Raw genomic sequence first — 15,916 nt, 5'->3', positions numbered from 1 at the left:
TATGTATTAACATATTTCAAACACTTCCTGATTTGTATGCCATTTTTTTAGTGTTTAGTATTATTATTGCTTTAAATAATTATAGATCTTCCTCAACTTACAATGCGGGTTACATCCCCCAAAACTTGTAATAAGTTGACAATATGGTAAGTAAAAAATGCACATAACACACATAGCCTGCTGAACATCAGAGCTTAGCCTAGGCTACCTTAAACATGCTCTAAACATTTACATCAGCCTACAGTTGGGTAAGATCATCTAACAGTCTATTTTCCAATAAAGCATTCAAGGTCTCATGTAATTTATTGAATGCTATGCTGAAAGTGAAAAAGCTGAATGGTCATCTCACCACAGAATGGCTATAGTGTGTCAGTTTTTTATTCTCACGATCGCACAGCTGACTGGGAGCTGCAGGTTACTGCCACTGCCCTGCATCACAAAAAAGTATGATAGTATCTCACTAGCCTAGAAAGAGATCAAAATTCACAACTTGAAGAACCATTTCTGTTGAAAGCATAATGCTTTCCTACCATCATAAAGTTAAAAAGTTGTAAGCTGAACCACCATAAGTCAGGGACCATCTGTATGTAATTTCAACTCACCTCTATATTTACTTTTACCACTCAGTTCTTTCTTGCGTCTCCAATTGTCCACCTCCAATTATTTTCCTCCTGCCAGAAGAACGTGCCTCAGGGTTTCATTTAGTGCAGATCACAGATAATGAATTCTCTCACCCTTTATCTGTCTGAAAATTCTTTATTTTACCTTTATTCTCTGAAGATATTTTCACTGGGTATAGAATTCCAGTTTGGCAGTATTTTCTTTCAGCACTTTGAAGGCATCATTCAGTGGTCTTTGGGCTTTCACTGTCACTTTATTGCTGCTCCTTTGAAGGTACTCTTTCTTTTCCTTATTACTTTTAGCAGTTTTTCTTCATATTTGATCCTTACCAGTTTTACTATTTTGTTCCAGGTTGTGAAACTCTTATTTATCCTGACTGGGCTTCACAGGGCTTCTTAAATCTGTGTGTGAGTATTTTTCCACAGTTGTGGCTAAATATACTAATTTTGCTTCATCTTATTTCTCTTCTCCTTCTGGATTTCCAATTACATGCATCTTCTTTGCTTTGTACTCTTTCTTCTATATTTTCATCCCGTTTCTTCTGTTCTTTATTCTGGACATTTTCCTCTAAAATATCTTCCAGTTCATTAATTTTCTCTTTGACTCTTAAAATCAGCTGTTAGATTTGGCCATTAAGTTCTTAATTTCAGCTATTGTATTTTTCACTTCTAGAGTTTTTACTTGGTTATTTTCATAGTTTTCAGTCTTCTGCCAAAATTCTCCTTTTTGTCCTTTGTATTTTGAGCATTTTAAAGAGTCATTTTAAAGTCTGCATCTACCAATAATAATATCTAGAATTTCTATTGGCTATTTTTATTATTATTGCCTTGTCTACCCAGCTCAGTTCAGTCACTCAGTCGTGTCCAACTCTTTGTTACCCCATGGACTGCAGCATGCCAGGCTTCCCTGTCCATCACCACCTCCTGGAGTTTACTCAAACTCAAGTACATTGACCTGGTGATGCCATCCAGCCATCTCATCCTCTGTCGTCCCCTTCTCTCTCACCGTCAATCTTTCCTAGCATCAGGATCTTGAAATGAGTCAGTTCTTCACATCAGATGGCCAAAGTACTGGAGTTTCAGCTTCAGCATCAGTACTTCCAATGAATATTCAGGACTGATTTCCTTTAGGATGGACTGGTTGGATCTCCTTGCAGTCCAAGGGACTCTCAAGAGTCTTCTCCAACACCACAGTTCAAAAGCATCAATTCTTCAGCACTCAGCTTTCTTCACAGTCCAACTCTTACATCCATACATGACCACTGGAAAAACCATAGCTTTGACTAGACGGACCTTTGTTGGTGAAGTAATGTCTCTGCTTTTGAATATGCTGTCTAAGTTGGTCATAACTTTCCTTCCAAGGAGTAAATGTCTTTTAATTTCATGGCTGCAGTCACCATCCTCAGTGATTTTGGAGCCCCCAAAAATAAAGTCTCTCACCGTTTCCACTGTTTGCTCATCTATTTGCCATGAAGTGACGGGACCAGATGCCATGATATTAGTTTTCTGAATGTTGAGTTTTAAGCCAACTCTTCACTCTCCTCTTTTACTTTCATCAAGAGGCTCCTTAGTTCTTCACTTTCTGCCATAAGGGTGGTGTCATCTGCATATCTGAGGTTATTGATATTTCTCCTGGCAGTCTTGAGTCCAGCTTGTGCTTCATTCAGTCCAGCATTTCTCATGATGTACTCTGCATATAAGTGAAATAAACAGGGTGACAATATACAGCCTTGATGTACTCCATTTCCTATGTGGAACCAGTCTGTTGTTCCATGTCCAGTTCTAACTGTTGCTTCTTGATCTACACACAGATTTCTCAGGAGGTAGGTAAGGCAGTCTGGTATTCCAATCTCTTGAAGAATTTTCCACAGTTTGTTGTGATCCACACAGTCAAAGGATTTGGCGTAGTCAATAAAGCAGAAATAGATATTTTTCTGGAACTCTCTTGCTTTTTCAATGATCCAACGGATGTTGGCAATTTGATCTCCAGTTCCTCTGCCTTTTCTAAATCCAGCTTGAACATCTGGAAGTTCACGGTTCACGTACTGTTGAAGCCTGGCTTGGAGGATTTTGAGCATTACTTTGCAACTGTGCGGGAGTTTGAGCATTCTTTGGCCTTGCCTTTCTTTGGGATCGGAATGGAAACTGATCTCATGTGACTGGTGCCTATGTGACTGGTTATTTTATACTATGTGACAAGTCTTTTATTTGCTAACATAGTTTGTAGAAATAAATTGTCTAGGATAATATTATTTTCCTCTAGAGAAGTTTTTTAAAAACACTTATTTATTTTGTTTGGCTGCACAGAGTCTGAATTGTAACATGTGAGATCTTTGATCTTCATTGTGGCATGCAGGATTTTTTATTTTATTAGTTGCGGCATCTGGGATCTAAGTTCTTTGACCAGGGATCGAACCTGAGGGCCCCACATTAGGAGTGTGGAATCCTAGCCATTGGACCGCCAGGGAAATCCTTGAACTGTGCATTTAATAGTTTTTGGTGGGGAAGGGAGATGGACCCACAGTGAAATGTACTACTAATGGTCAGATACTTCATGGTTCCAGAAATATTAACATGGAAAACTATTTTAATATGTCATTTAGTAAATATTTCAAATAAGCATGTTTACTGTATAAAGAAATATCATCTAAGCAAGGTAGAGATCCACTATGTAATATGTTTTAACACATTACAGCAAACCCAGAGAAGATAAACCTTTCCAATGACTTTGTTTCTATTTGTAATGCCTAGGAGACCTAAGCCTGGCTCAAGCTGGCTGTTTAGAATCTGTGAATATCTTGATTATCTGATTCAATGATAGTAACAGAGTTATTAAAAGTGTCCATACTTAACTACATTAGGGAAATATGTATTATCACTGGTCATATTTTGTTGATTTAGGACCTTGGAAGCAAAATACGAGGCAGAGACAGTCACAATTCCAGACTCACTGAAAAGTTCTGGAGGTAGTTTCATTTTTTCTCTTTATTCAGTTGCTGTTTCACCTTTGGGGATGTGAATCAGCATGGTTGTGTATGTTTTCTATGGCTATTTCCCAGCCAGACATCTTCAGGGTCAAGCAGTTCTTGGAGCCTATTTCTTCTCTCACATTCCTGTGGCATGAAGGAAAAAGTGGAATGGCTCCTGCCCTCTCTGTTTATGACTAATAAACAGAGCAGTTAGCAGCACTAATGGGATGTTTTCTCCTAGCCAGCCACAGAATTATTTCTCCACAAGGATTCCAAAGGTCAGGAATTCGGATAGGGTACGATGGGAAAGGCTTGTCTCTGCTATACAATGTCTAAGATTGAGCTGGGGAGACTCTGCTAAGGCTGGGCTGACTCACTCAATAGCTGGGGGTTGGAATCACCCAGAGGCATTTAATGCTCGCTAGTAGTTGGGAAATCAGTTGGGGCTATTGGTGAGAGTACATATGCAGGGCATTTCCATGTGGCCTGGGCTTCCTAGGACTTCTCAGTGGTAGCATCACAAAAGTAAGTGTCCCCAGAAATCAGAGAGTGGCTTTTTCCAACCTAGCCTCAGAGTATCACTCCCGCTGTGTTCTACCGGTCGAGGCAATGCTATGCTGTCCCTCATTCAAAGGTAGAGGACACTGGGACTTCCGTGGCAGTCCAGTGGTTAAGACCCTGTGCCTCTCCTGCAGGAGGCAGGGGCTTGATCCCTGGGTGGGGAATGAAGATCCCGCAGGTCACACCGGTGAGGCCAAAAAAATAAGGAGTGATATAAAAACAAACAAAATACAAAGGGAAAGGACACTGACCCCACTCCTCAATGGGAGTAATGTGAAAGAATTTGTAATTATATTTTAAAACCTCCATGCCATGTTCCTCTTTTCTCATGGATGCAGATGAACATCCCCAGAGAAAAAGAGATAAAGAACATATGTCAAACAGTTAAGGGTCATTAACTCTGAGGTAGGGAAGAAGAGAGAAACTCACTTTGTGCTTTATATATATATATTACCTGAAATTTTTATGAGCATGTATTATTTTTGTAACCTAAAAGGCAATTCAAAATAACAAAGCAAGGGGGAAAAGACTGCAACAGAACTCCAGAGATGTTTTTATATGAGAACTCAAAACAAAAAATGTACTGCAAGCCATAGCCCACTGCACTCTGTCTATCCTGGTGCCTCAACAGAACAATTATTGAGCCGCCAAATCAGCCCTGATGGGGTAGTGGATGAGTTGGAAGGAGAGTGCCCCCAGCTGGCCTGACTTACCCTAGGGTGCCGTCTGCCAGCCAGCCCGTGGTGCACACCGCCAACGTGCAGTCCTGGACCACCCTCCGCAGCTCATCTGCAGACACCAGGTGAGCACCTCTGCTTCTGCAGGAAAGCCGCGCGGCCTCCAGTGCCAGGCCCTGAGAGCCGTTCTGAGACTCCAGCACGAAGAGCTTCCCTGTGTGAGGACAAGCATGGACACAGGCTGATTCCAGGATCCAAGGGAATTTAACCTCGGCAGACACCCCCCGGGCAAACACCTGTGAGGACTGCGGTCTCTCCCACTTGCTTAAAGACTGAAGCACAGCAACTACCTCAATGCGCTCATCCCTGGGGCCAAGCGATGACAATTACAAGTTTTTACTCTTTTTAAAAAAAGTAACTAACTGCCGTGGCATGTTTATCTGGATAAGTCCTTCAAATCTTCCATTTAAAAAGATGCCTAGAGGCATTATTTACAATGCTTGGCAATTTCCTTGCCAAGACAAGGAAACATCCTGACTGTGTATCAGTGGATGAATGGAGAGAGATATACACAACGGGATACTATTCATCTATAAAAAAGGACGAAGTTTTGCCATTTGCAGCAACATGGTGGACTTCAAATGCGTTATAGTAAGGGAAATACGTCAGACAAAGACAATATCACTTAAATGTGGAGTCTAGAAAATACAACAAACTGGTGAATCTAACAACAAAGAAGCAGACTCACAGATACAGAGAACAATGCAGTGGGGGGAATGAAGGGCGAGGGGAGATGCGGGGGTGGGGAGGCACAAACGACCGAGTGTCAGACAGGCTCAAGCACGTGTTGCACAACGCAGGGCGTATAGCCAGTATTCTGTAATCTTTGTAACTGCAAGACCAGGGACTGCAGCACTCCAGGCTTCTTGTCCATCACCAACTCCCAGAGTTTGCTCAAACTCACGTCCATCCAGCCAGTGATGCCACTCAACCATCTCATCCTCTGTCGTCCCCTTCTCCTCCCACCTTCAATCTTTCCCAGCATCAGGGTCTTTTCCAATGAGTCAGCTCTTCACATCAGGTGGCCAAAGTATTAGAGTTTCAGCTTCAGCATCAGTCCTTCCAATGAACACCCAGGACTGATCTCCTTTAGGATGGACTGGTTGGATCTCCTTGCAGTCCAAGGGACTCTCAAGCATCTTCTCCAACACCACAGTTCACAAGCATCAATTCTTCAGTACTCATTTTTCTTTATAGTCCAGCTCTCACATCCATATGTAACTACTGGAAAAACCATAGCTTTGACTAGGAGGATCTTTGTCAGCATAGTAACATCCCTGTTTTTTAATATACTGTCTAGGTTGGTCATAGTGTTTCTTCCAAGGAGCAAGCGTCTTTTAATTTCATGGCTGCAGTCACCATCTTCAGTGATTTTGGAGTCCAAGAAAATAAAGTCTCTCACTGTTTCCCCATCTATTTGCCATGAAGTGATGGAACCAAATGCCATGATCTTAATTTTTTGAATGTTGAGTTTTAAGCCAACTTTTTCACCTTCCTCTTTCACTTTCATCAAGAGGCTCTTTAGTTCATCTTCACTTTCTGCCATAATGGAAGTGTCTTCTGCGTATCTGAGGTTATTGATATTTCTCCCTGCACTCTTGATTCCAGCTTGTGCCTCATCTAGAACGGCACTTTGCATGATGTACTCTGCATATAAGTGAAATAAGCAGGGTGACAATATATAGCCTTGACGTTCTCCTTTCCTGATTTGGAACCAGTCTATTGTTCCATGTTTGGTTCTAACTGTTGCTTCTTGACCTGCATACAGATTTCTCAGGAGGCAGGTCAGGTGGTCTGGTATTCATCTCTTGAAGAATTTTCCACAGTTAGTTGTGATCCACACAGTCAAAGGCTTTGGTGTAGTCAATAAAGCAGAAGTAGATGTTTTTCTGGAACTCTCTTGTTTTTTCTATGATCCAATGCATGTTGGCAATTTGATCTCTGCTTCCTCTGCATTTTCTAAATCCAGCTTGAAGACTTGGAAGTTCTCGGTTCACATACTGTTGAAGCCTCACTTGAAGGATTTTGAGGATTACTTTGCTAGCGTGTGAGATGAGTGCAATTGTGCAGTAGTTTGAACATTCTTTGGCATCGCTGTTCTTTGGGATTGGAATGAAAACTGACCTTTTCCAGTCCTGTGGCTACTGCAGAGTTACCTTTGCTGGTATATTGAGTGCAGCACTTTAACAGCATCATATTTTAGGATTTGAAATGGTTCAGCTGAAATTCCATCACCTTCAATAGCTATGTTCATAGTAGTGCTTCCTAAGGCCCACTTGACTTCACATTCCAGGGTGTCTGGACAAAACGTTTCTGACAAAACGTGGTCCACTGGAAAAGGGAATGCAAACCACTTCAGTATTCTTGCCTTGAGAACCCCATGAACAGTATGAACAGGCAAAAAGATATGACACTGAAAGATGAACTCCCCAGGTCAGTAGGTGTCCAATATGCTACTGGAGAATAGTATAGAACTAACTCCAGAAAGAATGAAGAGACATAGCCAAAGCGAAAACAACGCCCAATTGTGGCTGTGACGGAAGTAAAGTCTGAGCTGTAAAGAATAATACTGCATAGGAACCGGGAAAGTTAAGTCCACGAATCAGGGTAAATTGGAAGTGGTCAAGCAGGAGATGGCAAGAGTGAACGTTGACATTTTAGGAATCAGTGAACTAAAATGGACTGGAATGGGTGAATTTAACTCAGATGACCATTATATCTACTATTGAGGGCAAGAATCCCTTAAAAGAAATGGAGTAGCCCTCACAGTCAACAAAAGAGTCTGAAACGCAGCACTTGGGTGCAGTCTCAAAAATGACAGAATGATCTCTGTTTGTTTCCAAGGCAAACCATTCTATATCATGGTAATCCAAGTCTATGCCCTGACCAATAATGCTGAAAAAGCCGAAATTGAACAGTACTATGAAGACCCAGAAGACCTTCTAGAACTAACACCCAAAAAGAGATGTCCTTTTCATTACAGGGTGCTACTAAGTCGCTTCAGTCGTGTCCGACTCTGTGCAACCCCATAGACGGCAGCCCACTAGGCTCCCCAGTCCCTGGGATTCTCCAGGCAAGAACACTGGAGTGGGTTGCCATTTCCTTCTCCAATGCATGAAAAGTGAAAGTGAAGTCGCTCAGTTGTGTCCAACTCTTCGCAACCCCATGGACTGCAGCCCACCAGGCTCCTCCGTCCATGGGGTTTTCCAGGCAAGAGTACTGGAGTGGGGTGCCATCGCCTTCTCCATCATTACAGGGTACTGCTTCATTCTATACTCCAAGGCCAAATTTGCCTGTTACTCCAGGTACCTCTAAACTTCCTACTTTTGCATTCATTATAGGGTACTGGAATGCAAAAGTAGGAAGTCTAGAGATACCTGGAGTAACAGGCAAGTTTGGCCTTGGAGTATAGAATGAAGCAGGACAAAGGCTAATAGAGTTTTGCCAAGAGAATGCACTGGTCATAGCAAACACCCTCTTCCAACAACACAAGAGATGACTATACACATGGACATCACCAGATGGTCAATACTGAAATCAGGTTGATTACATTCTTTGCAGCCAAAGATGGAGAAGTTCTATACAGTCAGCAAAAACAAGACCAGGAGCTGACTGTCACTCAGATCATGAACTCCTTATTGCAAAATTCAGACTTAAATTGAAGAAAGTAGGGGAGATCACTGGATCATTCAGGTATGACCTTAATTAAATCCCTTACGATTATACAGTGGAAGTGACAGATTCAAGGGATTAGATCTGATTAGAACTATGGATGGAGGTTCATGACATTGTACAGGAGGCAGTGATCAAGACCATCCCCAAGAAAAAGAAAAAGAAATGCAAAAAAAGCAAAATGGTTGTCTGAGGAGGCCTTACAAATAGCTGAGAAAAGAAGAGAAACTAAAGGCAAAGAAGAAAAGGAAAGATACACCCATCTGAATGCAGAGTTCCAAAGAATAGCAAGGAAAGGTATGAAAGCCTTCCTCAGTGATCAGTGCAGAGAAATACAGGAAAACCATAGAATGGGAAAGACTAGAGATCTCTCAAGGAAATCAGAGATACCAAGGGAACATTTCATGCAAAGATGGGCTCAATAAAGGACAGAAATGGTATGGACCTAACAGAAGCAGACGATATTAAGAAGAGGTGGCAAGAATACACAGAAGATTATACAAAAAGATCTTCATGACCCAGATAACCATGATGGTGTGATCACTCACCTGTAAATGGAAAGTAACCTTCAAAATTGTATAAAAATCAAAATACTGAATAAAAATAAATAAAATGGCACTTTACAAACCGCGTATGCTAAAGCTCAGCGTCCTAGGCTCCCCTGGGTGGGGTCACTTGGTGTCCAAGGCCCTGATTCAGCCTCAGCTCTGCCTTCCTCTGCTGCCGTGGCCTGGAGGGTGACCTCACACCAGCAGGTTGCTCCCCTCCTGTCTCAGGACATCATCACTTCCCACGATGAGTGCGCTTGTGTCTGCTGCATTTCTCCCCACCGGCCAAGAGAGCAGTAGCCTCGTCTCTTGCACACTGGCTGCCGGCACTACATCAATCTATGCGCAAGAAGCCTCAAGAAATATAGGGAGATGGGTAGAATAGGACGTGAACTCATGGAGAGGTGGAAGCTGAGTCTGAAAGCAAAGGACAGCTTTAGGCAAGAAAACCATGGTGCAGGAGGGCGTGCTGGGGCCCCCAGCAACCTCTTGAAGGGACCAAGTCGGGACCCTGTCAAATCTAAGGTAAAGGCAGGGAGAAAAAGCCCACCTAAAATGTCACGTTTCACTTCCGTCAGCAAAATTACCATAAAATATTCAGTTCAGTTCAGTAGAGTCGCTCAGTTGTGTCCGACTCTTTGTGACCCCATGAATCGCAACACACTAGGCCTCACCAACTCCCGGAGTTCACTCAGACTCACGTCCATCGAGTCAGTGATGCCATCCAGCCATCTCATCCTCTGTCGTCCCCTTCTCCTCCTGCCCCCAATCCCTCCCAGCATCAGAGTCTTTTCCAATGAGTCAACTCTTCGCATGAGGTGGCCAAAGTACTGGAGTTTCAGCTTTAGTCCTTCCAAAGAAATCCCAGGGCTGATCTCCTTCAGAATGGACTGGCTGGATCTCCTTGCAGTCCAAGGGACTCTCAAGAGTCTTCTCCAACACCACAGTTCAAAAGCATCAATTCTTTGGTGCTCAGCTTTCTTCACAGTCCAGCTCTCACATCCATACATGACCACTGGAAAAACCACAGCCTTGACTAGACGGACCTTTGTTGGCAAAGTAATGTCTCTGCTTTTCAATATTGATCTTAATCAAATAAGAAACTTAGCTGTCGTCTACTGCAAAATTATTACCACAAACACAGTAATCGTCAAAGCTTTGGAAGCAAAAGCTATAATAAAAGAAATGCAAAAACTTCTCACAGTAAACATTACCTGTAGGTGACTGGAGTTCTCTCAGACATGGTACCAGCGTGCAGAAAACGACCTGAATAACTATATTAATCTTGGTAATCCTACCTGAAGAAGCAAGCATGCACCCTCAAGACACTTTTGTATAAGTAGCATTTGTATATCTGGAAAAAAAGGGCTATGAAATTAGACACAGGTTTTGATGGTCAAACCCCGGAGATAAAAGTGAAAGCCAAGGCTTCACATGATGCAAGGAATCGGATAGACCTCTCTTCCCTGCTCCAGCACTGCTACTGCACACGCGAATCTGAGAGTCTGAAACGTTAAACTCTCAAGATGAAAGAGTGGACAACGGTAAACTGTATCCCCTTCCCCTCATTCTGAAGACTGCTGGAGGAGTCATCTTGGTGCTAGGAACCCAAATGCTAATCTTCGTTGAGAACGGTAGTCCTAACAGAAAATGAATGTCTAAAATACATGAAGCCATGGATGTAGCCTAAAGTGGCCCAAGACGAACATGTATCCAGACACCTCATAGGAACAATTTTAACTCCTCTCTGGAGGGGGAAAACAAAAACAAAAACACCTTTATCTTATGCTTCAGGAAATCCCATGCAAACACTTTTTCAAAGGCAATGACCACCAAAGTAAGACACAGCAAAGAGTTCAAGCAAACGAGGCACTGTGAGTGAGAAGCAACAGATGTGACACATAACAGACACTGACCTAAAAATAAGCCCAATACTGGTATTAACAGGCACAGACTACAAAACAATGATGATGACTATATTTAGAGAAATAACAAATTTGAAAATATCTGCAAAGGATAGGAAGCTATAAAAAGTTGCTAAGCTGACTTGAAAAAGAACAAAATAGGAAATCTAGAAATGTTTACAAAAAATGATAAATTTAAAATGTAATAAATGTTTTTGACTGCATATCAGACACATTTGAACAAAGAACTTATCCTTGAAAAAGAAATCAGAAGACATCATCCAAAATGTAGTAAAATGACCAAAAAGATGGAAAACATTAATATTACTCAGCTGTAAAAAAGATGATGCCATTTGCAGCAACATGGATAAACCCAGAGCTGATCATACTAAGTGAGTCAGACAGAGAAAGACAAATGTTATATGATGTCACTTACGTGTGGAATCTAAAAATATGATATAAATGAACTTATTTACAAAACAAAAATAGACTCACAGACACAAACTTATATGGTTACCAAAAAGGATGAGGGGGGAGACAAATTAGGAGTTTGGGATTAATACATGTGCACTACTATATATAAAACAGATTAACAACAAAGACCTACTATGTAACACAATGAGCTATATTCAATATATTGTAATAACCTATAATGGAAAAGACTATTAAAAAGTGAATCACTTTGCTTTATACCTGAAACTAATACAACACTGTAAATTAACTATACTTCAATTTAAAAAATGGTTAGAATATAAAAACTAAAAAATAAAATAGCAGAGAGCAACACCTCCCAACTTGATCTATGAGGCCACCATTGCCCTAATGCCAAACCCAGACAAAAGACACAAGAAAAGAAAATTATAGGCCATTATCTCTCATAAATATAGACACAAAAATCCTCAACAAAAATACTAGCAAAGCAAGTCCAGCAGAATTAAAAAAAAAAAAAAAAAGAATTATACACTATGACTAAGTGGGATCTATCCCAGGAATACAAGGTTGACATATACCCCCAAATCAATTAAGGTAATACAATTTATCAATAGAATAAAGGCCAAAAACTACATGATCATCTCAATAGATGCAGAAAGGCACTTGACAAAAATTCAATACCTTTTCATGATAAAAGCATTCAACAAATTAGGAATGAAGAGGAATTTCTTCAACCTGATAAAAGCATCTACAAAAATCCCATAGCTGACATTACACTTGATGGTGAAATGCTGAATGCCTTCTGCTACCATCCTTGTCAACAAGGATTATCCACTCTTGCCACATCTATTCAACATTGTACTGGCAGTTCTCTCCAAGGCAATTAGGCAAGAAAATGAAATAGAAAGCATCCAGATTAGAAAAAAGAAAAATATATCTGCAAACGACATAATCTTGGAATGTAGAAAATCCTAAGGAATCCACTAAAAAACTACTAGAACTAGTTCAGTATTTATACTTCAGTGGATATGTGGAGAAACTAAAGTAGGTCATCTTGCTGTAAAATCTTTCCTTAGGATTCCATTTACACACGTCGCTTCACAGACCGTCTTGACATGGATGACTCACATTCTTCTCTTCAGTCCAGACCCTTTCTGTTCACCCCAGCCTTCTTTCCATCCCTAGCCTCTCTCACCTGGACAAGTGAAATACCACCTGTATGGTCTCTCCACATCCAGTCTTGCCCTGGTCCTATCCATTCTTCCTACTCTCAGGATGAGCTTCTAAAAATGCAAACCTGATCAGTCACTCTACTACTGGAAGCCATTCAATGTTTTTCTTTCCGTTTGGGGATTGAAACAAAACTTGGCCCCATGTCAATTCTCCTAGCATCATCGCAAACTACTTCCACCTTGGACTCTGGACTCCAGAACTCTGTTTCTTATCACATGTCCCATTTTCTCTGTGACTCACAGTTTCTTTGTACATCATTTTCTGTTCAGATCCCTTTTCTTCCCCACTTTGCCTGGTCAGTTCTTGCTCATCTTTCAGATCCTCCTACACCAAATGAAAAAATCTCCTGATACATGCTGTCATAGTACTTCTGTCCTTTAATCTTATCAGAACTGCAATTTCACATTCTGTTCACATAATTATTTGCCTAATGAGTCTCTTCCCCCCACTGGATTTTTTTTCTTTTGTCGGGCCACGGCTTAGCTGAAGCATGTGGAATCTTTTAGCTGCCACATGAGGGATCTTTCGTTGCACCACGTGGGATCTAGTTCCCTGACGAGGGATTGAACCTGGGACCCTGCAATGGGAGCATGGAGTCTTAGCCACCAGGGAAGTCCCTCCCCTATTGGACTTTAAGCTCCCTGATAACAAGGACCTTTTTCTCCTTGCCATTCTATCCTCAACAGCAAGGGTAGTAACCTAGCATAAGGTAGACACTCAAATTACCTGTTGAATTAATGATCTTTTCCTTCAATCATTACCCAAACACAGTTAATTTGCATTCAGTTAATGAGAAGATATTTTTCAGTTTCAAAGTATTTTAAAATTACAGTAGCAGGTCTCTTTTATGTATAAGATACATATCTAATTAGTCCAATGAAAACTAAATGTCATTTGAGTTTGACTTATTTTTTAATAGGTCTATGGAATTTTTAATAACACCAAACTCTCTCTTCAAATGTCCTAACACCTCAGGTTAGCTGCACATTTCATCTTCCTCCTTCCATCACTGTAGAACACAAATCCCTAAGTGTGAAAAGTGGTGGTAGTTAAGCATATATTTAGTAAAGAAAAGATTCCTTTCAGAAATAGATTCTAATTTCTTCAATGGCTCTGTTATAAAAGTTGGAGCTCAGCAATTGGAGTTTCTTGAAAGCAAAGGTACCTATAGTTCGCCATTGGGGAAGAAGGGAGAAGGAAAGGAGAAAAGGGAGAAATGGAGGCATTTCTGGCAAGTGCTAAGAAGAAAAGGGGGATAGGGAAGGACAGAGGAGCCTGGTGTGCTTCGGTCCATGGGGTGGCAGCGAGTCGGACACAACTTAGCAACTGAACAACAGCCAGGCTTGGTGCTTTCTCCTTGTCTGATGATATTTCTGTCTTAAATTTTCTATGATCCAAATCAAGCCATATTGCTCCATATCCATCTGGCATTCCACTTAAGCAGTTATAATGGGGTGAAAGGAAAGTCTCATGGATTGCAGGACATTTCTTTAAAAGGAAATAAAATGTGTACAATAGTATACATTGTTCAAAAGTTAGTACTAGCTCCAGTTTATTCCAGTTGCATTCTTTAAATCAGCTTAATTTTTCATGACTCAATGTCCGGCCAAAACCTACTACTGCAAAGAACTAAGAGTGGATTGGCTACTTATAGGGATGGGATTTCTTTTGGGGTGATGAAAATACTCAGAAATTAGAGAGTAGTGATGGTTGTAAAACATAAGGACTATATTAAAAAACACTTGAATTGTGCATTTTAAAACGGTAAATTGTACATGAATTTTATCTTAATTAAAAATTAACAGGGTTCACTAGAAGCTTTCAAAGTTAACAGTGTTTTTTTTTTTTTTTTTTCCTCACACACTCTCTCTGAGGATATGGAGAAATAAGACACTGACCTTAATTATGAGCAAAGAGTCCTACAATCTGGCACTTAAGACAAAACCTCAGGGAGGTTTTCCTCTGGCTTTCTCCTTTCCTTAACCACTGTGCTTCTTTTTTGTCAAATCTTCTCCTTTTACCCAATATTGTTTGCTAAATAGTGATGACATTTTAAGATAGACAAAGCATCCTGAATCAGCCAAGAGTTTTTTTTACTTCATCAACCTAACTTGTCCCAAGCTTGATTTACTAGAAACCCCTCACGGATGTGAGAACTCATGACTTCTTTTTCATCATATCCTTCTGCACAAATCAACAGGGATTTTGATTGAACAGCTAAATTAGCTTTTTGAAACTGAGCTGATCTAAGGTTGTGATTCTGCTAATTTAAGAGAAGTATTGAAAGCTGAATTCAGGCTCAACAAACGAACAAAAAGATGGGTCAATTTTCAAAAATCTGCAATAATCTGGTTCTTACCTATTTCTCCAGCTTCTTGTGGAAGGACAGCCTCACCTTGAACTTTGCACTCTAGCCACTCTATCATTTATCCCATTTCCCCTGCCACTCACAGGGCCTTTGCACGTGCCATCGTCTCTCTCCTGTATATTCTCTCTCTTTCGCCTAGCTGATTTCCTCTCATCTTTCAGCTCTTCCTGGACCAAGCCAAAACTCCGAGGGAGTCTTGTAATCACCGGCGGTGCAATTAGGAGCACATTTAATAGACGTGGGAAATCGTATCTCAGCAACGGAGGTTCCAGGCACCCTAGACGTGATGTCATTTTGCAGACTTTTCAAGATCTTGGAAAGCTAGCGGCAGGGCTGTGAGATCAAAGCACAGGCTTTCTCCGGTGCGCGCCCCGCAGGAAGGGGTGGTTGAGGGACTCCAGGGTGCGTTTCGGCTCGAGGCTACTCGAGGAGCCGGGAGAGGGGACGCAGGGTGGCAGGACGGCCGCTCGCCTCGTTCTCGCCCCAGCTGGCCGTGCTCTGGGCTCGTCCCAGGGGGCAGCCCAGGCGAGCTTCGCTTTCCCCACCGAGACCCTATGAGCCACCCGGGGCCCGCCGCCTCGTGGACGCTCCACGGACACTCACCATTCGCCGGCGTGGAGAGGCGCGGCAGGCCAAGAGGAGCAGCGCCGCCGCCCAGAGCCGGGCGCCGGGGCCGGGTCCCTCGGCAGCCATGGTGCGGGCGTCCGTGGGCCCGCAGCTGGAGCGCGGGCTCCGACCGCGCCGAGATCCCGCTGCCCGCGCCGCTGCCCGGCGCGCGCCTCTCGGCTCCGCGCGCTGCGCTGTGTTCGCGCGTCGCAGGCTTAGCCCCGCGCACGCAGAGAGGGGGGAGCGCGGCGGGCCCGGGGGGGGGG

At 42.1% G+C, this 15,916-nt stretch overlaps 1 protein-coding gene across 1 annotated transcript in view; it reads right to left on the bottom strand.

Annotated features, from left to right (window-relative positions):
- The window catches only part of SUSD5 (sushi domain containing 5), a 38,916-nt gene extending 26,661 nt beyond the window's left edge, over positions 1 to 12,255 (bottom strand). The window contains exons 1-2 of the mRNA XM_010835581.1: positions 12,125 to 12,255; positions 4,864 to 5,193 (exon numbers count right to left, since the gene is read on the bottom strand). Of these exons, the coding sequence (XP_010833883.1) occupies positions 4,864 to 5,193; positions 12,125 to 12,255 (461 nt within the window). The remainder of the gene's footprint in view (positions 1 to 4,863; positions 5,194 to 12,124) is intronic.
- Between the last annotated feature and the right edge of the window lie 3,661 nt (positions 12,256 to 15,916).

Source organism: Bison bison, unplaced genomic scaffold, assembly GCF_000754665.1.
Source record: "Bison bison bison isolate TAMUID 2011002044 unplaced genomic scaffold, Bison_UMD1.0 scf7180017864043, whole genome shotgun sequence".
Lineage (NCBI taxonomy): Eukaryota > Metazoa > Chordata > Mammalia > Artiodactyla > Bovidae > Bison > Bison bison.
The sequence above is the reverse complement of the archived record's forward strand: the minus strand, read 5'-3'. Positions and strand labels throughout refer to the sequence as shown.